The sequence below is a fragment of the Pelodiscus sinensis genome, chromosome 5, assembly GCF_049634645.1.
Source record: "Pelodiscus sinensis isolate JC-2024 chromosome 5, ASM4963464v1, whole genome shotgun sequence".
NCBI classification, from domain to species: Eukaryota; Metazoa; Chordata; order Testudines; family Trionychidae; genus Pelodiscus; species Pelodiscus sinensis.
Window position 1 is genome coordinate 88,100,048 of NC_134715.1, and position 26,722 is coordinate 88,126,769.

The 26,722-nt window shown below is 42.1% G+C and overlaps 1 protein-coding gene across 8 annotated transcripts in view; it reads left to right on the forward strand.

Annotated features, from left to right (window-relative positions):
- The window catches only part of CORIN (corin, serine peptidase), a 219,541-nt gene that overhangs the window by 169,221 nt on the left and 23,598 nt on the right, over positions 1 to 26,722 (forward strand). For all 8 annotated transcript variants that reach the window (XM_075930473.1, XM_075930474.1, XM_075930477.1 and 5 more), the window contains 5 exons: positions 643 to 788; positions 5,891 to 5,998; positions 10,517 to 10,630; positions 14,668 to 14,778; positions 16,757 to 16,886. In XM_075930473.1, coding sequence (XP_075786588.1) covers positions 643 to 788; positions 5,891 to 5,998; positions 10,517 to 10,630; positions 14,668 to 14,778; positions 16,757 to 16,886 — 609 coding nt within the window. The remainder of the gene's footprint in view (positions 1 to 642; positions 789 to 5,890; positions 5,999 to 10,516; positions 10,631 to 14,667; positions 14,779 to 16,756; positions 16,887 to 26,722) is intronic.

The following is a 26,722-nucleotide window of genomic DNA, read 5'->3' on the forward strand; positions in this document are numbered from 1 at the left end:
CATTAACATTTCTTATGACACTTCTTTGTAAGATAAGACATGATACATTCATTGTCCATGGCCAAAATTGACCTTCTCTGCTAGTTGTTGTGCAGTGTACTATAGCTGCTGCCCTCCGCATCATAAAAGACAGTATTTCATTGGTGCAGTATGTATGCTTTCTGTGAAGTGCTTTGGAATCCTTCGGGAGGATAGTCTCAGGGTAGTTGTGAAACATTTATATTGCTACATGGATTCATTCAAGAATTTCTTCTAGAAGAATATCTTTTCCTCATCTTTCTGCATAGAATTGAGTTTAGTATCTTTTGCTTTAAGAATGTCTCCTCTGCATTTTCATCTGAACAAAGGGTGTTTGTAAGAAACTTTATAATTACTGTTATGACTTTTATGGTATGACGCAGGCAATAGTTTATCATAATTTTCTTAACAAAAAATAACAGTGATAACATATTGAATATATTTTTCTTTCGTCTAGTAAAAGTTTAATGCGTGTAAGGAAAGCTTTCTTTCATATAAGGAAGATTAACAGCTTTTTTCCCCCCCATCATCAAATCCTCAGCTAGGAGAGTGTTTCCAGCATACCTGTCTTGTCATGTTTTTCCATCCGTGTCTTTACTTACGCTCTCCAATTCATCCCTCCAGAGTGCTGTGTGAACATTCCAAGGAACGCTGTGAATCTGTGCTTGGGATTGTTGGCCTGCAGTGGCCAGAAGACACAGACTGCATTCAGTTCCCAGATGAAAACTCAGACAACCGAACTTGCCTAACACCCGATGAGGATGTAGAAGGTTGCATGTTATATTCAATATCCAAGTATAAGTATTCTAAATTTGTAGTTTGCTGTAAGTTAGCAATCTCATTTCATACTTTAATACACCCTCTTTACATTACATTATGTCAGGTAGGTAAATTAAATTATCCATATGGCTGATATGCTGTGGAAATGATTCAAAATCAGATTTGGGAGATAGTGGGGTGATATGAGTTAGAATATCAGCATTATGCTTATGATCCCCTCCCCTCTTTAATCTCCCTTTCATTTGATTAAGATGTAGGTGTCTCCACAGTCTCCTGGTGTTTGCTTGGGATTGGATCACAGATGAAAGCCATTTGTGTCTCGGTCATCTAGCTAAGAAAAATATGATGAGCTATGATGCTTTTTGTTAGTCTCTAAGGTGCTGCAGGACTATTTGTTTTTTAAGAGTTGGGGTTTTTTGGGGGGGGAGGGTTGTATAGGGAAGGTTTCTGAGGCTTCAGCAAAGAGTATAGCTGCATCCAAGGAGTTTACCTGCAGATCACTTGATTGATTGATTCTTAATTCCTGGATTTTGAGATTGCATCAATAAGCAAATCTACCTTTTTTTATATGTTCACAAATGTTATTTGTACACACCTTTGTTATCTCTAGGCTAGGCTGCTGCAGGGTGCATTGCCTGAACTACCCTGGTTAATGCATAATATGATTTAAAGCCTTTTGAGTGGACCAGGACAGTGAGAACATATTACTACCTATATGCCACATACTGCACCAAATGTCTGTGTGCCTAAATCACGGTGAAAGATATGTATGTATCATAAAATAATTTATACCGAGAAACTGGAAGATATAGGAATACATTCAGCCTTAAACTATGTCATGCAGCAATTTGATGGGAGAAAATAATCATCCATTTTTACAGGTTGAACCTCACTGGTCCAGCATCTTCAGGACCTGACTGGTCCCAAACAAAGGGATTTGCCGGACCAGGGGACGTCTCTCCCCTCGAGGCTGTGCTGCCACCAGGCTGCCTGGGACTCTCTCCGGCCCCGCTGCTGCAGGGGTTGGAGCGCCATGGCTAGAGCTCCGCAGCCTGGGCAGAACTCCACAGCTACCTGGCTCTGCAGCCGGCGCAGAGCTCTCTGGCTGCCGCTGGGGCTGGAGTTCCCCAGCTGCAGGAGCCAGAATGTGGCCAGAGCTTCCTGGCTGCCGCTGAGGTCAGAGCTCCCTGGCTGGGGCCAGAACTCCTCGCCCCTTTGCCCCACTCTCTGGGTTCCCAGCTGAGTCACCGTTGCCCCATTATGGCACTCCTGTCCTGCCATCAGACCTCCCTCTTCCTGGGTTCTGTGTTCCATGAACATCTTGATCTATGCCGGGCCACAGATATTGCTAGACCAGGGATTCTTGGTTAAGGGAGGTACAACCTGTAGAAGGTACTATATGGGGAAGTACAATCAAATTTCTGGTACAAGATATCCTGGTGAAAATCCTCAGTTGTAGAAAAATAAGGTGATGGTAATCTGCAGTGCATAAATTAACTTCTATCGCTCCTCAGTATGGAGCAGAAACTTTTGATTTTGCGTGGTAGAACTGAATTGGATACATTTTAAAATGTATGTTTTAAGATAGTAGTGAATTGTTTACAGAGTTAAATTCGGTAACAACATTTTTTCATAATCTTCTTTAAAGTCCCTTTCCAGGATGTCTTAGTTAAATTATTAAGACAGAATGTGGCTACTGGGTTAAGTACTTGGCTGTCTATTTCTTAGCTTGTCATTGCCACTATCTGTTAGATGTCCTTATAGAACAAATCACAAGAGAAATGTGTACTGTTACTCTTTTATAAATAGCCTAATAGCTTAGTAAAACAATGCTATCAAAGTTCTCCTTACACTGACTCATAGCTAATATTTCCTATTTGTTTAATGAAAGATTTGCCCCATCTTCCAGTGTTAGAAAGACAAGCCTTCTTTGAAAGTTTAAAATACTGAAATACGTGTTTCAGAAGGACACAACAGCAGAAGAAATGACACTTTTGAAAACCTTTTAAATATCAGTGATTCAGGCTAAAATTTAGGCACATGAATTTTTAGGAAATGCACGGACAAGTCACAGGCAGTAAACAAAATATCACAGCCCTTACTCTGTCCATGAGTTATGCCATAAATGCACCTGGCTAAATCTTGGGGGGAGGGGGAGGCACTGCAGTAGGGGAGTAATTCTGCAAGGAAGGGCATTGCTGCAGGGGGAGCACCACTGTTGGGGAGAGTGCCCCAGGCAGCCATTGCTCTCAGGGGCTACCAAAGCATCAGCTGTTCTGGTCACCCCAAGGACCACTATCAGGGACCAGCAGTGGCCAATGCAGTTGGCTGTGGGGCCACCCAGGTGGCTGGCAGCAGAGACGCTCCAGCAGTGGCCTGTGTGGTTGTCCCTTGTGTCACCTGAGCAGCAGGCCCCTGAGCCAGCTGCTTGGGCAGCCCTGGGATCAGCCACACTGGCTGCTGCGGAAATTATGAAGGCCATGGAAAGTCATGGAAACTGCAACTTTCATGGCAGACACAGAGTCCTATTACTGGTAATTATTACAGAACATAGGTGATTTGCCCACTTAAACAAAATCTGGCAAAAACACAACAGTACTGAATCATTTAACCCCTGAAAACAGTTACCTAACAATATGCAGTGAATCTCAGAATAAACTACTCTAAGACAGCATGTGAACTCAAATGCATTTACTCACAGCAGACTTTAGCCCCAGCAGAGATGGTAAACACAATTATTTTTTGTTTAAAAGAAAGTGGAAACCATTGCTATTTTGTTAAGCTCGTGAGTTTTATTTGTAATTTTTTTTCATATTGCACCTTAAAAGGTTGAATTGTATTAAATGCCTGCAGAGAACCAGCAGAAAAAGGAGGGCTGGGATGTTATTGCTAGAGAGTTCATAGAAGTCAAAGTTCCCTGGCTATAAAATGGGGACAAATAAGTGGATTTTCAAAAAATAAATAAAAAAAATTTAAGGTTTAGGGCCCAGAGTCTCAACAAGATTTCAAAATCCCTTTGAGTGTATGGGACTTAGTCATTGCATTGTCTAACTTTTACAGACCTCTCCACCCAGTGGCTCCACAGCCCCAGGCTAAGTAGTTAGGTCCTCTTTACAATGCCAGGGAGACTTAGGTAGCTAAGAATGCAATCCACAAAACCTAGCATGCTGAGCAGTCTTCATAATCTAGCCTCGTCTTTCTCAACCTATTTTTATAAAGTACCCCCTTTAAAAAAAATTGTAAGTACCTCCAGTACCTACAGTTTACAGATACACAAAAATTTTTTCCACCATTTCAATGCATTTGTTTAAACAACTTAATTGTAGCCAGGCAGGCAATGAAATTTTTGGGTGTAAAAAGTACAAAAATAATAAAATGCTGTAAAACTTTAAAAAAAATCAGTTTTCTCCAAATTTCAGTTGTGTTGACGTATCCCCCAGACTTCTCTTGAGTACCCCAAAGGGTCCTCGTACCACTGGTTGAGAAACACTGGCCTAGCCAACAGAAAACGATGAGGACAGTGGTGTGGCCTGAACCTCTGCCCTCCCAAGGTATTAGGCTATATCTGGGCTGGAAAGGAGCTTGGGAGTCTCTCTCATTCTCTGCAGAGGCATTTTTAGTCTGTCTCTGATCCCACATATTTTTATTAATACAAAATGGAACTTCAACAAAAGACTCTGAAAGGGCCCTACACCAAAATATCCCATGGTTCAGTGGTTACAACACTCTCCAGAGAAATAGGAAGCCCAAATTCAAATCCAGATTGCATATCAGGCTGAGGAAGTAACTAGCAACATCTTGTGAGCTGCCTTAACCAGTGGGTCTAAAAGTTATAATGCAGGCCACCAACTTCCCCAGTGTTGTATGTGTATAAGCATACTCAAAGAAGTTTTACTGGATTGGGGCCACAGAAAGATAGGCAGGGGGACCCCTTGTTTGAGGCCTCCACTGGGGCTTAGGCAAGAGACGGGAGCCTAGTTGCCTAGACTGAGGTAACAATGTGAATACTCACTAGTGGAAACCTAGGTTCCTAGGTAGTTAAACGGTGAAAACTCAGCTATCAAGAGACATTAGGTGGCTTCAGGATTATGCAGCAGCTGAGCAGAAGTTTTAAGGATCTCAGTTGCACCTAAATTTTAGGAATATAATATCCTGTTGAATTGGTTAAGTGGTTAAATATAAAGTGATTAAACATAATGTTTAACCAGTTAACCAATTAACACCCTCTGTTGCCGGACTGAAGTGCAGATGGGGTCTGCTCTGGCTGAGCTGGAGCTCCCTTGCCCACAGTGCACCCACACCATGCCTTCCATGGACAAGAACTGCTCTGGCTAGGCTGGAGCACCACTTTGCAGGCGTTGGGTATTGTGGGGCTGCTCATAGCTGCTCACAGCAGGTGGGGGCTGGTCCAGCCCCCACCAGTTAACTGTAATCAGTAAGCCTCACCCATTAAGTTTAAATATTCACATCCCTACTAAATGTTGGACATGGGTATCTAAACCTTTTGTGAATCTAGCCCTTTTGTGAATCTAGTGACGTGGAAGTGAAAGGACAAATTGACTTTTAATGGGACTTTTTTTTTCTAAATCAGTAAGGCACTTCTGAAAATTCTTCCTGGCTACTGTGATGTGTGGGGAATACTTATTAAGGACGCTGATTTTTTTTTTTTAAATGACCTGGTAATTGCTAAATATTATTATCCCTTATAAAATCAACACACTGACTGGTTTACCTCTATCTGTTGAACACAATATTAGTGAACAACATAACTAGAAAATTGGTGACTTCAATCCAACAATATCTGCCAATAATGTTGTGAGGTTTGAAACATGAGAGTACATGAAAAGATGGTAGTGGCCTATGGGAAAATCATGAAGTGTAAACCAAATCTTACCCCATCCTCAATATATTCATCAAGGATAGTTTCCATTTCTCTATAGTTTCAACTTAGTATCTAACAGGTTTTGTGGTCCTATCTTTTACCCTTTTTACTCAGTCATAACAATAAATAATAATGGTAATCAAAAAGTACTATGTGATAATTTAAAGTTTTTCAGTCTGCTGAAAGTGCTACATTTTCTGACATTGACAGAGTGCTCACCTAGCCACTTCAAGTGCCGTTCTGGGAGGTGTGTCTTGGCCTCCAGAAGATGTGATGGTCAGGCTGACTGTGAAGATGATAGCGATGAGGACAATTGTGGTAAATAAATAAAATGAGCCAGCTGATCGAATGGCGAGCTGCTGGTGTGTGCAATGTATTTGAAAATTGAGTTTTTAATGTAAAAAGTTTGTGCTGGCCACGTTCTCCTTGCTGTACATCAGCATCACTTGTGAGACCGAAAATATGGAAGTCCTAGTAAGCCTGTTTCTAGACTGTGCAAATATCAGTTGATTTAGGAGGAAATCTTTAATGAGGGTTCAGGCTCAATTCCTCATTATATTGCTCCATCGATACTGATGGAGTTATATTAGGATAAAAAAATGAATGAATGTTGAATCGGACCTGGAATAGTCAAATACAGTTTTAAAAGTTTATATGTCAACATTCTTTTTATGATGGGTTGAACACTGGCTGGAGACCTTCTCATAGTCTAGTCTCTTTTACTGCAATGGGCTCTAACACTATCAAGTTTCAAGAATGTTGTGAATTTGCAGCTGTCAGTTGCCAGCAGTAGGTTCAAGCATGCCACTTGTAATAGCAAATTTTATTTTCAGTTTAATTCCAGAGTTCTTTCCAGGTGAAAAGCAACTTTTACTGCTTAAAAGTGGAGAAAATACTGTGGCTGAGCAACAACAAGGAGCAAATCCTCCCCTAGAAAATAATCTAGTTAATTAACAATTGTTCTGGTTGCTCTCCCTTCAAAATTATCATCATTGACACTTGCTTTTAACTCCTGAAAATGCTAATAGCTATGTATCTATCTTGATTTTAAGGTCTGAAATAGTACTTTGGTACATAAAACAAATTTCTTAAGTAGATTTTTTGGGTCTAGACAAAATGTCACTTGCAATCAACAGAATTTTTATCAGCTTCTATAAATATGGAAGGCTGCATCTGCTAGAAAATTACAGCTGTCACAGTGACATTACATTGACCATGGGTAATTCTGTTACTGAAGAACAGCCAATGCTTTTAGAGCTCTGGAAGTTGCTGTCTGTAGCTCATTCATATTCTTTGTGTGCAGAACAAACTCAAAGAGCATTAAACTTTCCCTGTGTAAATGACTAGCTCAGAATATATTGGATATATTATTTTTGAAGAAAAGAACATACTGTTTTTTATACAATTAGCTCAACAGGCTGTGTTTGAATAATGTATATTTTAGATGCCATAAATAACAGGAAGAGTAGTGGGTATCATGGTAGGACAGTCTGACTCACTATGGGTATGTCTACACTACCCCGCTAGTTCGAACTAGCGGGGGTAATGTAGTCATCCACAGTTGCAAATGAAGCCCGGGATTTGAATTTCCCGGGCTTCATTTGCATGAAGCCGGCCGGCGCCATATTTAAATGCCAGCTAGTTCGAACCCCGTGCCGCGCGGCTACACGCGGCACGGAGTAGCTAGTTCGGATTAGGCTTCTAATCCGAACTAGCTGTACGCCTCGTTCCATGAAATGGTGGTGGTTGACCTCTGGTGCCTCTGGTGAGCTGGCACCACTATATTTAGCTGCACCTCCTCAGCTCTCATTGGCTGTGGATTGCCTTTCCCAGTCAATGGGAGCTGCAATCACTGGCACCTGAGGAGGTGTGGGTAACTATAGCAGTGAAGTCCCTCCAGTGGCTAACTTTGGACAACCAGATACAGCCTGCAGGCTGCTATTTGCCTACCCCTGGATTAGAACAAGGACACCCCAGCATTACTAGTGTAGAACAGTTAGTTCTGTGCAAAGGATAATAAACACTCTTCTGAATATTCCTGACAATCATCAAACCTTACATCAGGTTTGATGATGAGGTAGGCATACAAGACTTCAATCCTAGCAAACATTATGCATACCAGAGAGAAGAGAGGACCCCTATGGACCACCAGCTGTCTCTCTACTTCTAGTTCTACAGAAGAATAGTTGAGACTATATGTATGAACTGATGCTGAGTGCCCAATTATTACTGCATTATTCATATCATCCAGATTGGAACATTTGGACCGGTGTTAACTATCTTCAGTAGAGGGTTCACAATTAAACAACAAACCTAATAATACTGGATCTGATCTTTGGACAAGAGCCTATCAAACCTCACTATGTTGTTAATTGGGAACTCTTAAGTAATCAATATAATTAATTCACTATCAATAAATCGGGCTACACTTGCACCTGGAAGCATGCAGGAAACCAAAAAGGGATTTAGGTACTGATGCTATCTGCCCTTCTAGAAAACAGTTGCACGAGGCGTACAGCTAGTTCGGATTAGAAGCCTAATCCGAACTAGCTACTCCGTGCCGCGTGTAGCCGCGCGGCACGGGGTTCGAACTAGCCGGCATTTAAAAATGGCGCCGGCCGGCTTCATGCAAATGAAGCCCGGGAAATTCAAATCCCGGGCTTCATTTGCAACTGCGGATGACTACATTACCCCCGCTAGTTCAAACTAGCGGGGTAGTGTAGACATACCCTATGTTAGTTTATATCCTGTGACAAGATCTGCCCAAGCCATATACAGCTTCCTCATTCTCAAGCTACCCTGGCTCGAGTGTAAGTTAGAGCAGCCTAAGGCTACCCTTAAGTGACCACATGCAAATTGAAAATTGGCAATACAGCACTGTGCCTTTCCCTTCTCCGATGTGTCCTCTGTGGTTGTATGAGTTGCCTGGTTGTCTTAGGAGCTAGCTCTGCCAGATTCGCTCTAGGTCTAATTTCTCTATTCTACTAGGGATAGCAAATAGATAGCAAAAAGGTGGCAAACAGAAGTACTGTGGATGTGAAAGAGCATAACCTTCAAAATCAGCATTTTGTCATCTACGGTTTTCTGCAGCTTTAGTTCTCACTGTAGTATTGTAGCTGAAATAAAAAAGTCCTGTCATTTAACATTAAGGGCTCAAGTAATAACAATTGCACAATGAATATATCAGTGACAATGAGTTAACACACAATTTTAAATTACACCAAAGGTGAGTTAATACATGAACCCCATTCTCCCATCAAAATCAGGATTTGAGATGGGGGTTGTATACATGTAATTTGAGATGGGGATACGTTTTCCATAAACATTAAATTGAGAAAGTCGTCTTATAACAAATCCTTTTTCTACTGATGCTCATCAAAAAGGACACATTTGGTATGCAGAATAGAACTATGTCTTTTGCTGCAAAACCAGCTGGTATATCCATGGCCAGAGTCATTGAAATATAGACACTGAACTTCTGTTCCAACAGGGTGTCTCTGTTCCATTCAAAGATAAACAATGTTAATGCATTTATGTAGTGTCTTTGGGCGTGACAGTGCACTTGTCAGTAAAACTGCAAATTTTTTAAAAGTAATCAAGGGCAATAGTGAACGGATATATTTAATTAGTCGTAAATTCTTATGCTCAAGCATACTTATGCATAACTTTGGGCCTGTTAACAGTAAGTGCCTGGCAAGCTGGCATTTAAACTTACTGAGTACTAGCCGATGGTATACTAGCTGTCCATGTGAACCCTGCTATAGTGTACTAAAAGTTAATGTTGTACATTGAATAGATCAAATTGCTGTATGAAACCTTTATTGCGCAGCAGCAGTATTAATACACATAGCTACCACACAGCATGGTGCCTGATGGTTTTACAGTATATCACTGGCAGTAGTTTGGTATGGATGTTTTCCTGAGTTAGGGCCTAAATTGATGAAGATAGTATAGGCAAGGGATAAGTAAGAATAATTGGTCAAATTCCTACTCAAAGAGCAATGGAATATTATATATTTCATGCCCATTTGAAGAAATGTTTGCTTTGACAATCATACTTCTATTTCCTGCTCAGTAATGATTATTCTTGATACTTTTTAAATTAGCTATTGAAAATTGACAAAATTTAATGAATTCATGTAGATTTCAATTAAAATGAAAACATAAAAATGATTTATAATCATCAAAGTGATTTGTTCTGACGTTATCAAAATGGAACATTAAGATTTTTGGAAGCTAGATATAGAAGGAGATTCAGGCACCATTTACAAAACAGGAGGAGGAGGTGGTCTCTCTAATTTTTAGCTCAGTGGTTACATTACTCATCTGGGATGTGGGAGACCCAAGTTTGAATTGCTACTCTGAAGCATGGATTTGAATCCTGGTTTCCCCCCTCTCTGGTGAATGCCCATATTGCTCAGGAAATGACATTCTGGGGTACTCTCTCTGTTTCTCCTGTTGAGGCAGTTCTACTTTGAATAACATCCTTGAAGAGTGATTGGAGCAGAGACTGTAACTCAAGTGTTCTTCTCCCTCCTCCCCACCCTCCCACCTTAGTGTCCTAGATAGTGAGCTACAGAGTAACTTGCTTTCTCTTTTTTTGCCCAATGACAATTCAAGTTTCAGGTTGAATAAAATGTTTAGTTTCACCCCAAGCAATTTTTCCAATGTTTAAGTCACCTAATATTTTGAAAAAATTGTGTCAATTTGACCTGAACCAGTTTTTTTCCATTTCTCAGAACTATAAACTAACTGAAAAATCAGCCATACATACAGCTCTAATTGCTAGTAAATGATAAAATGCAACATCTCAGAGCTCTTGTTCTCTGTGTCCAGGTTGTAGAGAAAGAGGTCTTTGGGAATGTCCATCAAACAAGCTCTGTATCCAGCATGCCATGATCTGCGATGGCTTTCCAGATTGTCCTGACAAGATGGATGAAAAGAACTGCTGTAAGTACTTAATCAGGTTGATAGGACTGAATCTAGAATTTTGGGGGCACTAGACAAACTATAAAAGCTGCCCCCTACAAGCATAATGGGCCCACCTCTACCTTTAGCTCCTTATCATTCTCCTTGTTGCTCCAAGTTCTCTCTTTACATTTTGTATCCACCGTCACTCTGGAATCCTTTGCACCTCTCTCTCCTTGGTTCCTCTTCCCACTGCTCTGGCTCCATATCTCCTCCTCCCTCTGTCTCTCCTTACCTGTTCTCTTTCCACTACAGTGCACTTGATGGCTATTTATTACTGGTAGCTCCTTGGCACTTGTTTTTTCCCCTAAAATCCTTGACATCCTTTCATATGGCTGCTTTGATCTTACCTGATCCCAAAACTCTTTGGCCTTTTCATTTCTCACCCTGCTCCCTTTACTCCTTTCTTCCTATATTTCTCACCATATGCAAGGTTGCAGTGAGCATCCATGCAGTGCCAGCAAGAGCATAGGGCTATCCCCAAAACCCCCTTTGGAGCCTGAGTAATGATTGTGTACTGTAACACCTAAGAAATTCTTCCTTCCTGATAGTCAGGAGCTGATGTGAGTTCCTTTTCACACTACACAGCTTATCAGTGGGCTGGGAAGAGGAGGAGGGAGGAGGAGGAGCTACTGAGTGGCAGCTGCTGTACGAGCTTCCATCTTGTTGCTTGTCCTTTCAATGTGTATGTGAAGCCAGTAGTGGAGAATGGGAAATGCTTTTGGCTGCATATGTTGATGGTTCTCTGTTTCATCTGCTTTTAGACAAATCAAGTTCTGTGATCCCATATTTTGTCATTTGATCCACCAAATAGAGGAATGGTGCATGTTAGAGCTGATTGAAAATCTGAATTTCTATCCCCCAGGAAATTCTGATATTTCAGTATTTGTTTTATTTGTTTTCATGCTGATTGTGGAAACCATATTTTAAGTTGAAAAAAAACATTTTGATATATAATTCTTAACCAGCTCTAATGCGTGTTGGAAGGGGCACGTGGACCACCTGTGTAGGGTAAATGCACATGTTTTGCCATATACAATGCAGCTGTTTTCTAGAAGGGCAGATAGCATCAATACCTAAATCCCTTTTTGGTTTCCTGCATGCTTCCAGGTGCAAGTGTAGCCCGATTTATTGATAGTGAATTAATTATATTGATTACTTAAGAGTTCCCAATTAACAACGTAGTGAGGTTTGATAGGCTCTTGTCCAAAGATCAGATCCAGTATTATTAGGTTTGTTGTTTAATTGTGAACCCTCTACTGAAGATAGTTAACACCGGTCCAAATGTTCCAATCTGGATGATATGAATAATGCAGTAATAATTGGGCACTCAGCATCAGTTCATACATATAGTCTCAACTATTCTTCTGTAGAACTAGAAGTAGAGAGACAGCTGGTGGTCCATAGGGGTCCTCTCTTCTCTCTGGTATGCATAATGTTTGCTAGGATTGAAGTCTTGTATGCCTACCTCATCATCAAACCTGATGTAAGGTTTGATGACTGTCAGGAATATTCAGAAGAGTGTTTATTATCCTTTGCACAGAACTAACTGTTCTACACTAGTAATGCTGGGGTGTCCTTGTTCTAATCCAGGGGTAGGCAAATAGCAGCCTGCAGGCTGTATCTGGTTGTCCAAAGTTAGCCACTGGAGGGACTTCACTGCTATAGTTACCCACACCTCCTCAGGTGCCAGTGATTGCAGCTCCCATTGACTGGGAAAGGCAATCCACAGCCAATGAGAGCTGAGGAGGTGCAGCTAAATATAGTGGTGCCAGCTCACCAGAGGTCAACCACCACCATTTCATTGCCCATCCCTGCTCTAATCCATGTTTGTATACTTATTATATCAAATTTATTAGCATATGTCAGATGGTTACTATAACAATTCTGTAGTTAAGCATCTACTGATGGGTCTATCACAAAATACACCAAACTGACATCAGCTGTCTTTTTTGCAGTTATCTCTCATCTGTCTGCAAAAAGTCAACAAAATTATTTATTGCAAAGTTATGTTTTGTGCCGTTCTGTGACCTAATGTCACTGGTAACTTATGGCAAACTAAACAATTTACTTCTGCCAAAGTTCATATCCTTATGCTAGCTGCTTACGTTACTATCTTACAGGTTTAGGTCTGTAGGCTTTTTGCATTTCTCCATTATATCTTAATCTTAATGCACATAAGCTAATTTTGGACTTGGTGTAATCCATAAAATAATACAGAGATTACATAAATCAAGATAGTCGCTAAAGCTCTGGATGTTTTGAAATGTGAATTACTAAGAGCAACTTACATTTTACACGATAAACTGAAGCTTTTCAAATAAGCTGATGTATTGTACCTATGCTACTTACATGGTTCCCATGACGGTGGTGTGATGTCTCAATGTATTCGTTCTCATAATGCCTCTTTGAGAGAGTGAGGTACAGGTTGAATGTCTCTAGTCTGGCACCCTTGGGACTTGACTGGTGCTGAACCAGAGAATTTGCCGAACCATGGGAGGTCAATATTGTTAAAAACACAGAACACTGTTATCCAGGACTGGTGTCTGTAAACAAACTTTATGGGACCCCGGGAAACTTGGCCACACCTATGATAAGTGGACATCCAGCTAACTAAAATCATGCCAGACCACAGATTTTGCCAGGCCAGAGAGTGCTGGATTAAAGAGGTTCAATCTGTACTATTATCTTCATTTTACAGACAGGAACTGAGGAACACCAAGCCTAAATTACTTGCCCTAGGTCCCATCAGGAAATTGAACCTGAGCTTCCTGAGTCCCAGGCAACAATTGTATCATCCTTTGTCTACTCTTGCTGTCAGTCTTGGAGATGAATTATTCAAGAATAGTAGTAGAGCTTCTCAGCTGAGCTGTCTCTGATGCTGGAATTTGCTTCCCTGGGTGCCCTCTTCCTCCTGAGTTTTTTCTCCTTTCTCAGCTGAGGGCTCTCTATCTCTGGAATTTGTTCCTCTTTGAAGCCTGCCAGAGCCAGAGTAGGGAGCTTCATCGCATCATGCAAGATGTGGCTGTTCAGTTTCGCTTTTGCTTGATTTTGCGCATGCATGTGTGTGGGGGGGGCTTTGTTTCTGAGTATACATACTTTTTTCCTGACCTAAAGATATGTGGTTGATAATGTCATGGTGGATAGTATCAGTTTACATATTTTTTTATAGTTTTCATTGTGGATTGGTTGATATATGGTAAGATGGGATTTCCCTGTTGTAAATAAATGCCTGGCTTGTACAGTAATACACTCTATAAACTAACAAGATATATTTAAGAAATCATGCATGATAGTGCTAATTCTTTTCCAGCCTGCTCTGGTGCCCTTGGGGTAAAGTCTGTTAGAGGGACTGGTAATGTGGCATGGCTACCTTTCCTGGGGATTTTGTGATGGCTAGGGGTAGTGGTAAAAAATTCTGGGGACTGTATGTGACCATAAATTGACCTCCGATGATCTTGTGGATACTGGACTAGGATGCAGGAGACCTGAGTTCTGGTCCTGGGTCTGCCACAAGCCTACCTATGTGACCTTGAGCAAGCCTCTCCATGCTTCAGTTCCCCACCTCTGAAATGACAATGATAATATTTTTGAACTTTAGGTATCTCAGGATAAAGGATAAATGTCTAATTAACATGAAATAGCTGGTTGGGTTAGGATTAATGCAATTCAGCAGAAACAAAAACAAAGTTTCCATCTAAAGTTTGTGAAGGACTATAGTGCTGTAATGATAGGGTCATACCTAGAACTCTGTAGGTAGGACACACTGAATCATGTACCCCATCCATGATATTTCCATACACCACTGCCCACTGGTGAGATTTTTCTGACCTCCTCCAAGATCTCCTACGTCTGAGTCCTCCTGTCCACTCCACAGTATATTTTCTGCCTGCTGACTATTTCCCTTCTTCATAAACCTGCTTTGAACTTGACCCTGTGACTTTATCCAGTCAGAACTTAGTATGCATTTGAGAGTCATTTTTTAAATATTATTTTAATATTTGTATTTGTGTCAGCAGCATTTTGCAAGGCAGATGAGCTTGAATGTGCCAGTCATGATTGCGTGCCACGTGAGCTATGGTGCGATGGGCAGCTAGACTGTGTGGACAACTCAGATGAATGGAACTGTGGTAAGTCTCATCTGTGCCATTGGCTGGAAGTGATGTTGTGCATGGTACATGTCATTAAATGGTTGACTTTTTATAACATTTTTCCAAAATGGTGCTGTGAAGAGCTTGGACTAGGATCTTGTTCCAGGAAAGCATGAAAGTCAATACAAACTGTACAGTGGGCAAAGGAGGAAAAAGGAGGTGGCAAGTGTATGGATACTGCAAGGTGCAAGAGGAGATAAGATGAGACAAGTGATATTGTTTGAATGGAGATATGAAGAGCTTTTGAAGTGAGGAGTAAAATTTTGAGCCTGCTGTAAAAAGGCAGAGATTGCAATGAGGAATCTGAAGAATACAAGTGACTTGAGCAGAATGACTAGGGCCCTGATCCTGCACTCATTAAATTCAGTATCAGAATTCCCATTGTCTTCAATGGTGCTGAGAGGAAAATAAGTCTGGCACCTCCGTTTTGATGGACTAGAAGTGTGAGAGGAAAATCAGTAGAGAAATCTGGTATTAGCCACCTGCAGTACCAGGGCCCATGAAAGGCCTCATGTTTTTATGTATTATTAAAATGAGAGTTCTCAAAGCTTGGCTATTTGAGTAAGAATTATGTAGGCTCTATACAAACTATAGCAGTATTTGAAGGAAGTAGGCTGTGTGTTGTGGTGTCCTGGCTATATACCCTAACTCCACCAGACAGCAGTTGGTTCCGCTGTGTGATGCAAAGGAAGCTAATTTATTTCTCTCCATGAAAGTAATGCAAATACCACAAAGAAATCAGATGTTTTATGACATATATTTAGTATAAAACAGATATACTATGTTTAGTAAAACAAGTATTCTCTGTTCATAATGCTGAGAAAATACAATGTGCACAGATCTATCAAAATTACTAAGTGGAGAAAAATGTCCTATAAATATGAGTTTGAAGTATTGAGAAGGAGGAATCAAAGATTAATATATAATTTCCTTTTTGGGGAGGTAAAAGCATGGTACTGTAAATAGTAAGTGTTTAATAACTTAATAACAGCACATTAGAGACAGGAAGGCGGATTTTGGCAAGCTCAGAGAGCTGATAGGTAAGGTCCCATGGGAATCAAGACTGAGGGGAAAAACAAGTGAGGAGAGTTGGCAGTTTTTCAAAGGGACATTATTAAGGGCCCAAAAGCAAGCTATTCCACTGCATAGGAAAGATAGAAAATATGGCAAAAGACCTCTGGTATCCCAAAATAGCCGTGCAGTGTAGATGTACCCTAAGTGAGTTAGGATTAATGAAATCTAAGAATAAGTGAGAAGTACAAAGTTTAAATAAAAACAATATGTACTTGGGTGAAAATGTACATAGAAAACTCTTCTGTCAAGAGTTCCTACACACAGAGTAGTGCAGTAAGGAGACCTAAGTTTACGCTAGTCCATTTTTGCTCATTAGGAAGTTTTCTTGTGAAGGATCAAAACAAAGGCACACTTCAAGCCAGTAAATAGGTTGGGAAGAGAGATGATGGTAATAATAGAGGATTGTCTTTGTGAGGGAAATATCTATTGATTGTTTTTCTTCTGGAGCAATATAAATTTATCAGAGGCCAGAATCTGATATTGTTCTTATACCAAGTACCATCTGATCCCACAAATGGTCTCATAGATTTCAGTAGGACTACTCATGGAGAGTAAGGCACTATTCAACAAGAGTTAAGTGATCCGTCTAGCCCATGTAAACAAATGATGAGTTACAGTGGTTTTATTTGATCTAAACTGCAGGATGTGTTTCTTGTTTATTATCTTTCATATTGTCTTGTCTAAGATTACCTCGATTCTGATGGCCATTGCTGCCACCTCCTGAATTAAAACTTCATAAAGTATAGAGGAAATAAAAGATAACTGGAACTTGCATTACTGAAAGTTGCTTTTGAAAATTATTCTTATATTTAGAATGTATAATGTAACAAATAGAATACCAACTATCTGCAGAAATAATTTTTACTTTTCTTTTTCTTTGCAGTGACTCTATCTAAAAACACAAGCTCTTTCACATTCCTGACAATTCAAAGGTCAGCGATGAACTACCATGTTTGTGCCGATGAGTGGCAAGAAAATTTAAGCCAACTGGCCTGCAATCAAATGGGTTTAGGGTAAGGTCAGTAGTTTGTAGCATTGCTGAATTTCCCATGGTGATGGGGCAGCAGAGTTAGTTGAATGTGTAGTGGCTATTGTTACTGTGACCTGCGTGAAATTAAACTTAGTATAAAAAGGGGTAGTAAAGAAAAAGGGTAATTGAATTCTGTGAACTCTTAGAAAGCAAACTCTCAATAAAATTCCAACATTACATACAACCTTACAAACACTACACAACTGCAGGGGCAGACTTGCAATCAAAGTAGGCCTGGGAAATGGGTTGAGAACAGCCCTCCCCATGACGTCACCCGTGTGCCCATCTCCCTTTCCCTGAGTCCAGGGCCGGCTCTAGGATTTTTGCCGCCACAAGCAAAACATTTCCCCCCCCCTTTTTTTTGTTCTGGGGAGGGTGTGCATGCAGATTGTCCTTACACTGCTTGCCGGGGGCGTATACACAAATGCTGCTTGTGTAGCTTCCTGGGGGGTGGGGCGTGCGCTCCGGGGGGAGCCCAAACCCCAGGGCATTTTCATCTCCTAGGAGAGCGCCAGGGACTCCCCACGTGAGGACAATGGGAGGGCAGGTTCATCCACAGCAAGTCAGTTAAAGCATGCAGCTGTTCACATCCCTTAGTGCTGGAGTCCTGGTCCCACTCCTCACTCTGCAAAGGGATTTTATTATTAGAAGCCTTCTAATCACTCAGATTCCAACCCCAACACATAAGCTGTCCAACCTTGGTGTCCATGGACAAGAATCAGCCTTACTATACAATGAAACAGTTCAAAGGGATTAAGAGAACTTTTGTTTCAACTCTCCAGCTCAACTGTCCAAAACAAGACAGGCACCAGACAACAAAACTCCACTAGCCTAGGACCTATTCCATGCGCACAGCCCTGTGCTTTCTCCTTCGGGGACGGACCAAATAGCCTCTGAAGCAGGGTGGATTAATTTAAATAGCTTTGACTTAAATCTCTAATTTTAATCATGATTTAAACCGGCAAGCAGAAAACCATGGTTTTAAATAAGCAATTAATCATTTAAATTAAACTTTTAAAATATTTTCCTAAAGGATGGTTGAGTCTTATTGATTAGCAACCTTTAAAACATGTTGATTTACAACTAAATATAAACTTTATGCCAAACTCCATCCCCGCCTTCCTCATTCCCACCTCTTCTTTCAAGCCTTCTCCTAGCACAACCCCCTCCCCCCTCTAGCTCCCAATGCCCTTACCCTCTCCCCTCCCAACATCACCCTGTCCCCCCTCCCACTGACACCTCCCCTCCTGCCCTTTTCCTCATTGTCTCCACTTGGCCCCCTGTCCACCCTGTCCCTTGATGCCTTCCCCTTTCTTCTCCTGACCTGCCCCCCTCCCCTCAGCACAAGCCCCTTCTTCTCCCACCTCTTCCCCCTATTTTTCCCCCTTCCCCTCCCCCACCTTCTGCCTTCCAGTTTGTGGGGCTGAAGTCTGTGGTTGGGCTCAGAAGTCCCTGCAGTCCTGGCCCCAGCTGCTTCCGGGGCTCCAGATCACGTGCTGGGCCTGGAACTGGGCTGCATGGTGCTAATTTTACTGAAGTCCCGCACCAGCTTTGGCTCCCATTAGCAGGAACATGAGGGTGGGGGGAAGTTCCCCCCCCCCCCCCGATCCGCCATGCGGAGCATGGCTGTGTAAGCGGGTCCGTACCAGAGGCATAGTGAGGGTGTTGCAAAGGCCAAATTTGTTACTATGGATCGTATTATGTCCTTTTATAGAAACTTCGTATACTTTTACAGAACATAGAAACTTTACAGAACATTAAGCCTTTTTAAATAGAAACCTTAGAATATATCCATGAGAATTTTAAAAAGGGTTTTATCTAACAGTCCATTTCCCCAGTCAGAGCCATGTCATCGTCATAAAAAGGAAGGATGGATCCTGATGGCTGTTCCCTGTGTGTGGACTACTGCACCCTAAACAAAGTTACTATGAAAAAAATGTTACCCGCTACCTTGATCCCAGAACTAGATCAAGCAAGAATGGCCTTATTGGTCACCATGCTAGATGTCAGAATCTGTTCAGGGGCCTAACAGAAAACTGCATTTTGAATATGATAGGTGTGGATGAGTAGTGGGGTGCGATCACCCCTTACCAGCCAGGCGGGGGGTTCAGCGAACCCCTTCATCTCTTGGATGGGTTCCTGGTCCCAGGACCGGGAATCCCAGGCAAGGGGGTTGGGTGCGATCACCCTCTCTCTGCCGAGCAGGGGGGATTCAACAGACCCGCCGTCTATACCCTGGCTCAGAGTGGAGGCCCTAGACCCCGCGTTTTGGCCCCTTCGAGGGGCCCCTCGGCTGACTTTTGCCCGGTCAGCTCGCTAGCACCGGTGCACGTTTGCGGGGGTTTCGGGATTGCGGGGGCTGTAAGGAAGAGGACGTTAGGGGGAAGGGGACCCGGGCCCGCCCTCACTGGGTCCCAGCCCGGGGCCCTAAGTGCAGGGGCTTGCCATCGCCCCTGCACGACAGACGGGGGAGTTTACTCCCAAAACGCGTCTGTCCACGGGCGCCACCCGGGCCCCACCCCGGCCCGCTTCCTCCCTTCCCTTGGCCCTCGGGGCCTGCCTGCCGGTCCCTTGTGCCTACCGGGAGTCTGCTGCTGGGTGCTCCTGGGGATCTGCTCCCCCGTGCCTCGTCCTGGCTGGGTCACTCCCTGCTTGAGTGGTGGGGGTTGCCTCATCCAGTTCCAGGCTCTGCGCTAGCTGCTGCCTGCAGGGGTTGTCCCGGGACACCCTGGGCCAGGGGTGGGCCGCCTGCCGGTCTCGGGAGTGCCTCCGGTCTGTCCTTCGCCTCGGGCCTCTTCTGCCTGCCGTGGAGGAGATTGCCCCCCCCCGCCTCCATGCTGGCGGGCCCTTTTGAAATGGCCCGCCCCTTCTTGCGCATCGCCGTGGTCTTGGACAGTGAATTGAGGTCTATTGTGATCTTTTTTTTCATAACATCCTCTGTAGGCATATACTTTACAGTAATCTTGTAAACTTCCTGGCATAGGGCTATTCCTGGGTTACCCGCTTATGACAATCATTCTTAAGCCTATGACATAGTAGGCTAAACTAAAATCTTACAGGCCTCGGCCTGTAGGCCTTGCATTCCAGCCATACTTTATGTATCTTTCTAATACCCACTCATCACTCCTACATACTTATCAATCTATTGTTCAAGCATCTTATTGATCTTTTCTAATTGGCCATCTGTCTGATGGTGATGTGTGATGGATTCATGGGCTGGACTTCGTGGAAGGAAAACTCATCCTGTCAGAACCTTGGAAGCTTCAGTCGGTAATAAGATTTGGGGAGGCCATGGAGGCAGAGCATATGTGTAACTAGAAGGTATGCAGTAGTTTCCGCATGTGCACAGTACAAAATTGCCTATTTTGGTGACTTGGTCCAGAACAGTCAATATGGTGTTAGACCTTCAGATTCAGGTAGTTCCCCTGTTTAAAAAAAAAAAATCAAGAGTAATATATAACCAGGGCCAGGAAAGGGTCTCAGGTTGGCATCAGGCAGCCAAAAGTCCTGCTCTGGAAGAGTTCTGTGCAAGCACAGATGTTGCAGGATCTGATGTATGACTGAATGTCATCCTGCATCACGATACATGTACAGCCCTTTCAGTCTTGGGGAACCCATTGGGATATATAGGCAGCCATTGACATAGAGGAGGTTGTTGGCCCAGGAATAATAGCAAAAATGGCACTGGGAAGACCCTCATTGGAAAAAGTTATGAGTTTTTAAAAAGGATTAATTAGGATTGCTCAAAGCATGGTGAGGAAGTCCAAGGATCCAGACCCACAAATTAAATGGTGTGGTTTTAACGTGCAAGATGGCAATTCTTTGGGGTTAGTGGGTTCTGTATAGTATTCCCCTTTTCTTCAGAGATCATCAGCCTAATTCATTTTGTCTGGATCATACATGTCTGACACTGAATATTGAGAAGCATAGGGCCAGACACAACTGCTGCTGATTCAGCCATGATGGCAAATAACTCCTTGTCTACTATTTCATAATTGCATAGATTTTTGACTATTTCTGTACGTTGGGGGGATGTTTTCAGAGAACTATCCATGATAAACTCCAAGACCTCTTTCTTGAGTAGTAATAGATAATTTAGACTCCATAATTTTGTATGTTTAATTTTGATTACTTTTTCCATTGTGCGTTACTTTGCACTTATCAACATTGAATTTCATGTGCCATTTTGTTGGCCATTCATCTAATTTAGTGACACCCTTTTGTAACTCTTTGCAGTCAGCTTTGTACTTAACTTCCTCAACTTTCTTCCCCTTGGATTGGATCTCCTGATTTTTTGGACCTTTGTTTAAACTCTGACTGCCAATCTCGATTACATGACCACTAGGCATTATAAAGAGCAGGGGTGAGGTCTAAGGCATTTTTGACACCTGACAATCATCTGACACAGCCATCTTTTAGGTCTATATTATGCAGCCTGGGCCTAATTCTTCAGCACCCTGAAACTTGTATACTCACTTATGCTTGGGCTGAGTGTAAAATGCTACCAAACCACTCCTAAGTAGCAAGGGAGTGTAGCCTCCCTCAGAAACTGATATGGAGAGCCATCTGCCCCTGATGGGCAGAACCCAGAAGGCATAGGCCATCATGCTGGAAGTGGAAGGACAGGAACTGGATGTATAGGCGTTGGGCCCTGAAAGACAATTGAGCAGGAAATAACAATGCCTTTCTAAATGTTGGTGGATGTGTTTGGTTGTTTTTTATATGATTGAAAATTACATTAACTGCAAGCAAGTGAACAGAATTTAATGAAAACGAAATGGGGTTCTGTTAGATGAATTTAGCAAATGGTTCATAATATACATAACATTTCTGAATGGCAGCTTCTAAAACAATCACTTTGAAAATATACATGTAATAAACTTACCCTCTGTTAGCTGGAGCAACATAAAAGGTAACCCAGTTCTGCCTATTGTACTTAACTCAGGCTATTTGCCTGACTGCCAGTCATTACTAATCCCATTCAGATGGTATTTTTCCCACAATTTGTCACAGCACAACATAGTGATGTGCTATGATGTTGTGGGAAACTGTATGTTGCACTTGTGAAAGAGAAGAAAGGATTGTCTCAATATCTTTGGTAAGTAGATTTGTGCAATGTCCATTGCTCAAACAACTCAGTGTGCTTTTTGTTTTGAAGTTCATATGTTTTTCCCTACTGTGAAAAGAATGTTAAACATGAAATGACCAATTGTTTATAATGCTACCATGCTGACCTTCTCATTGCATGAGGGTTAGCTGATACCTAAAGATGTGCATTCTCTACTGAATTGCAAGAATAGTAGATGCCTAGATACATATAGTTAGTTATAGTTTTCATTTGTCATTTGTCTGATCAAAATATTCTTATGTATTTGGAAATCCACATCTGCTGCTCAGGCAGTGATAAAACAACCACAGTCTATTCAAAGTTGAAGTCTACCAACAGCAAGTTTCTAGCAGGTATTTCTATTTAGCAACTCTCTGGAAACTGCATGGAACAGTCTCCATTCCTTCCCCTATGCTAGGATGAGATAGCAAATGCAACTATGGTAAACTATAGTAACCTGCTGTGAAATACAAAGGAATAATATGCTCAGTATGCAAGTGGGAGAGCTACAGGAGGAGATGGCTAGGCTGAGGAACATCCATGTCCATGAGGAATTCCTCAAGAAGTATTCATGTGGAAACATCCATGGCCAAGGAAGCTATCCAGTTAGAAAAGACTACTGGCACACAGCTGTGGGAGGAGGAGATGGCTCTGTCTTAAGGAGGACACTGGCAGCTGGTTACTTCTGGCAACAGGCTGTTCTCCACTCTTGCTCCCACTCCACCCACAATGGTTCTGTAGAACTGTTATGCTGCCCTGACAATGAAAGATGAGGAATCACCCCTAAGGTGGAAGAGGAGAAGCCATGTATCCCAAGGCTTGGAGTTCTGCAGCTACTATGCCCAGGAGGAAGCCTAGGATAGTGGTGGATGGGAGATACGCTTCTGAGGGGGACCAAGACAACCCTGCCAGGAGCTGCTGACTGCCAGGAGCTCAAATCCAAGACATTATGGAGGGATTGTTAAAAAGCATGTGGCCATCTGACTATTACTCCGTGCTCGTCATACATGTGGGCACTAAATATACTGTGAAGTGTGACCCTCAGCAGATCAGAAGTGTCTATAGAGGTCTGGGAGTATGGGTGAAGGAGTTCGGGGCACTGGTGGTGGTCTCTTCAATCCTTCCAGTCAAAGGTAGGGGGTCTAGGCAGAGATAGATGCATCCTAGATTGAATTCCTGGCTGCAAAGATGATGTCTCCAGGAAGCGCACTTGTCACCAAATCTTTCCAGAGTAAGTATAGCCTTAGTTACTTTCAGAGCATCCAAATTGATGGTGTCCCTTTAATGGTAGTGAACAGATATAAATAAGAAGCACAAATTAGCTACAGTCTGTTTTACCTTATTGCAATGGCACAGTCTTTGGGGTAATATAAACTTGCATCCATCAACTGACATGATAGTGTTCAAGCTTAAAAATATATTTTTCTGAATTGCATATAAATTATATATGTGGTGAAAACTACACAGTGGATAAAACACCACTCATAAAATTTTGAAGCATTGGAAAAGTTGCTCATGGCAGATTCTTCATACAAAGAAGATAGGTAAAAAATGTTAGACAAAATGTTTTTGTGAACATTGTTGAAGGAAACATATGGGGAAATAAGAAAATACTGGGAATTAATAGGAGGAGACAGCTGTGTCTGTTTACCATAAGCAGACACAGGAGGGAGAAGCTGCTTGCTGCAGAAGACCCTTCATTTGTTGAGGCAAGAACTGTTTTAAAAGTGCTTATTAGCAACCACTACGCTGTATGCTGGCTAGTCGATCATGGAGTGAAAATTGTTTAATATGCCCAGAGGAGGTGAAGAGAGAGAAACCATACAATGGATAGGATCCAAGGGCAGGACCTCAGAGTCTGTCTAATTCTGCCAGTCTTATTGAGAGTATTTCCATATGGTAGCACCGACAACTATTGCCAAAAATCATGTTTAGTTGAACATCAACAACTTGTATAGCAATCTAACCCATGGGTTCTACCTGTTTTAAACTACTTTAAAAGTTGTATAGCTCAGATTAAAAAATAGATTTTGCAGGCAGCCTAATGCCATATTCTGCCATATGAGAAGGATTCAGGAGCAATCTCTAAGCCCTTTGACATTTTTCCTGATTTTCTTTCTTGTTCTTTCTTCCACTGGCTGTAATCCAAAATTTTACTTACTGTCAACTTTAGGGGATGCAGACCTGGAAAACAAACTCACTGCTGACACAGAGCATGATGTATTGTTAAGTATTATGGCTAATAGATGGTTCTTTAGAGGTAAACTGTGAGGTGTCAGGAGCCATTTATGAGATATGCCCTCTCATTCATATAGCAATTAAAACATATCAAAGACAGCAACTTATTCAGTGACTATGCAGGGAGAGCTGCTAACATAAAAGATAATGGCTTGGCTGAAGAGGTGCAAGTCTGAAAATATCATTTAGTGGAACCATTCCAACCTATTTTCAGTTGTCTGTTGGACAGATGTAGGCTCCCAGGTTTCTCTGGCTATTTGCTTGGTTTGTTTAGCAAATTTGACAACTTGGACTCAAGACTGTCAAATGCGGTAATTGAAATTCAATTTTATATTAACCTGTAAAAATGTAAACAAGAATAGCCCTTCTGATGGTCAGTATGAATTAGAAAACCCCACACATCCAATTTTAAAAGTATAAGAAGGAATTTGATTTTTTTAATATTATATAAATGATTTATTTAAAGTATACTAAAAGTGTTATCGCGCTCTCTCCTCCCATAAAGGATTCCTTAGCTGTCAAGCTTAGGGACTGTTTAATCTTCTGAGTAGAAGGGTAGACTTGCATATAACCGACACTTCTGTAGCAGAGAAATGGATGAGTTGGGAAAACAAATGAGATTTCCAGGAAAGGCCCAAATAGTCATAGTTCCTGGAAGGAAAAAAAATCAAGCATTAAAAACTATAATATGCTTTAAAATACAATTAAGCTATGAATCAGTAGTTCATTAATTGTGCAGTAGCCCTGAATATCTGTATCTTTCAAAATCCGCTCATGGCTTTTGTCTAACGTCAGTACTGTCAACTGTTTGGGTTTTTTTTTACTTTTTGTTTTTTTTAAACAAACTCTTCTTGTGTAATGGCTTTTTAGAATCTTGAAAAAGTGATTCCTGCAGGTCTGGCCTGTTAAGGAAAGCCAGATTTTTCTGTATCGTTAATGAGTCAGCATGGATTTAGATTGTCCTTTAAAAAAAATCTTGATTGAGGAGGAAATATAAGTCTGAAAATTGCATATTTCATTGAAAGCTGAAAGGCATCTTGGTAGAATCTGAGAACACATCATGTTTTCTTCTTACAGCCATTGCTCAGGCATGGTCAGTACATTGACCTTGAAATACAATACATTGTCCATCATTCATCTTCATCACGGTCTGTGTGTGCTTGCTTTTTAAGCCATGACTATACTATGAAGTAAGGTTGAATCTAACATAGTTGATTTCTGGGCACCCGATTTTGCTAAGTTGAAGGTCTGTGTCCAAACTGCAGGGAAGAATCAAATATAGTACAAAGTAGTTGCGTCCTCTTTAAGGAGGTTACTGTCGACTTAGAGAGTGATGCACCAAGGGTACCTTCACATGCTGGGTTATGTTTCCGGTGCCCGCTGGGACCAAAACTGTGCAGCAGGTAGTGATGGGCTCATGTCATCACTGTCCCGTATCGCACTCATCTAGTCCCTTCCCCCTTGCATATGATCAACAGGAAGCAGTGTGCTTGTGCTTTTTTGTGCCCTGGTTTTCTGTGCAGACACCATAGCAATTTAAGCATGAATCCTGGTTTACAGCAAGCTATACTGATGCTGATATGTGCTGGTATTCCTAATGGCACACTACTACATTTCCGCCAGCAAGAGGAAGAGGAGGAGGAATCTCAGCTTGCATGGAGTTGCTGCTCATGTAAACCCTGGCACTGATGCAAGCGCAGCCACCAGTAAATCCGGTGGACACAGTGGAGCACCATTTCTGGCGCTATGAGACAAGCACAGACTGGTGGGACCACATTGTGATGCAGAGATGGGATGATCAGCAGTGGCTGCAAAACTTCCGAATGTGCAAAGCCTCTTTCTTGGAACTTTGCAAATGGCTTTCCCCCTACCCTGAGGTGCCAGAATACCCAAATGAGACCTGCTCTGACCCTGCAGAAGTACATGGCAATAGCCCTTTGAAAGCTTGCAATACCAGATAGCAACCTTTCAGTGGGGAATCAATTTGGAGTGTGGAAATCTACAGTGGGAGCTGTTGTCATACAAGTAACCAAGGCAATCAATACCATTCTGTTAGGGAGCATTATGATTCTGGAAAACGTGGATACCACAGTGGAGGACTTTGACATGATGGGGTTCCCTAAATCTGATGGAGCAATAGACAGAACACATATCCCAATCCTGGCCCCCAACCACCCTGCCAAGGAGTACATATGCCACAAGGGGGTGCTTCTCCATGGTGCTGCAAGCACTGGTGGATCACATGGGCCATTTCACCAACACTAACATGGGATGGAAACTCCTGTCTCTTCAGAAAGATGCAGAGTGGAACCTTTTTCCCCAGACAGAAAGAGAGGTGGAAGTGCCTATTGTGATCCTTGGCAGCCCAGCCTCCTTCTTGGTCTCGTGGCTCATGATGCCGTACATGGGCAACCCAGACTCCAGCAAGGAGGACTTCAACTACAGGCTGAGCAAGTGCAGAATGGTGGTTGAAA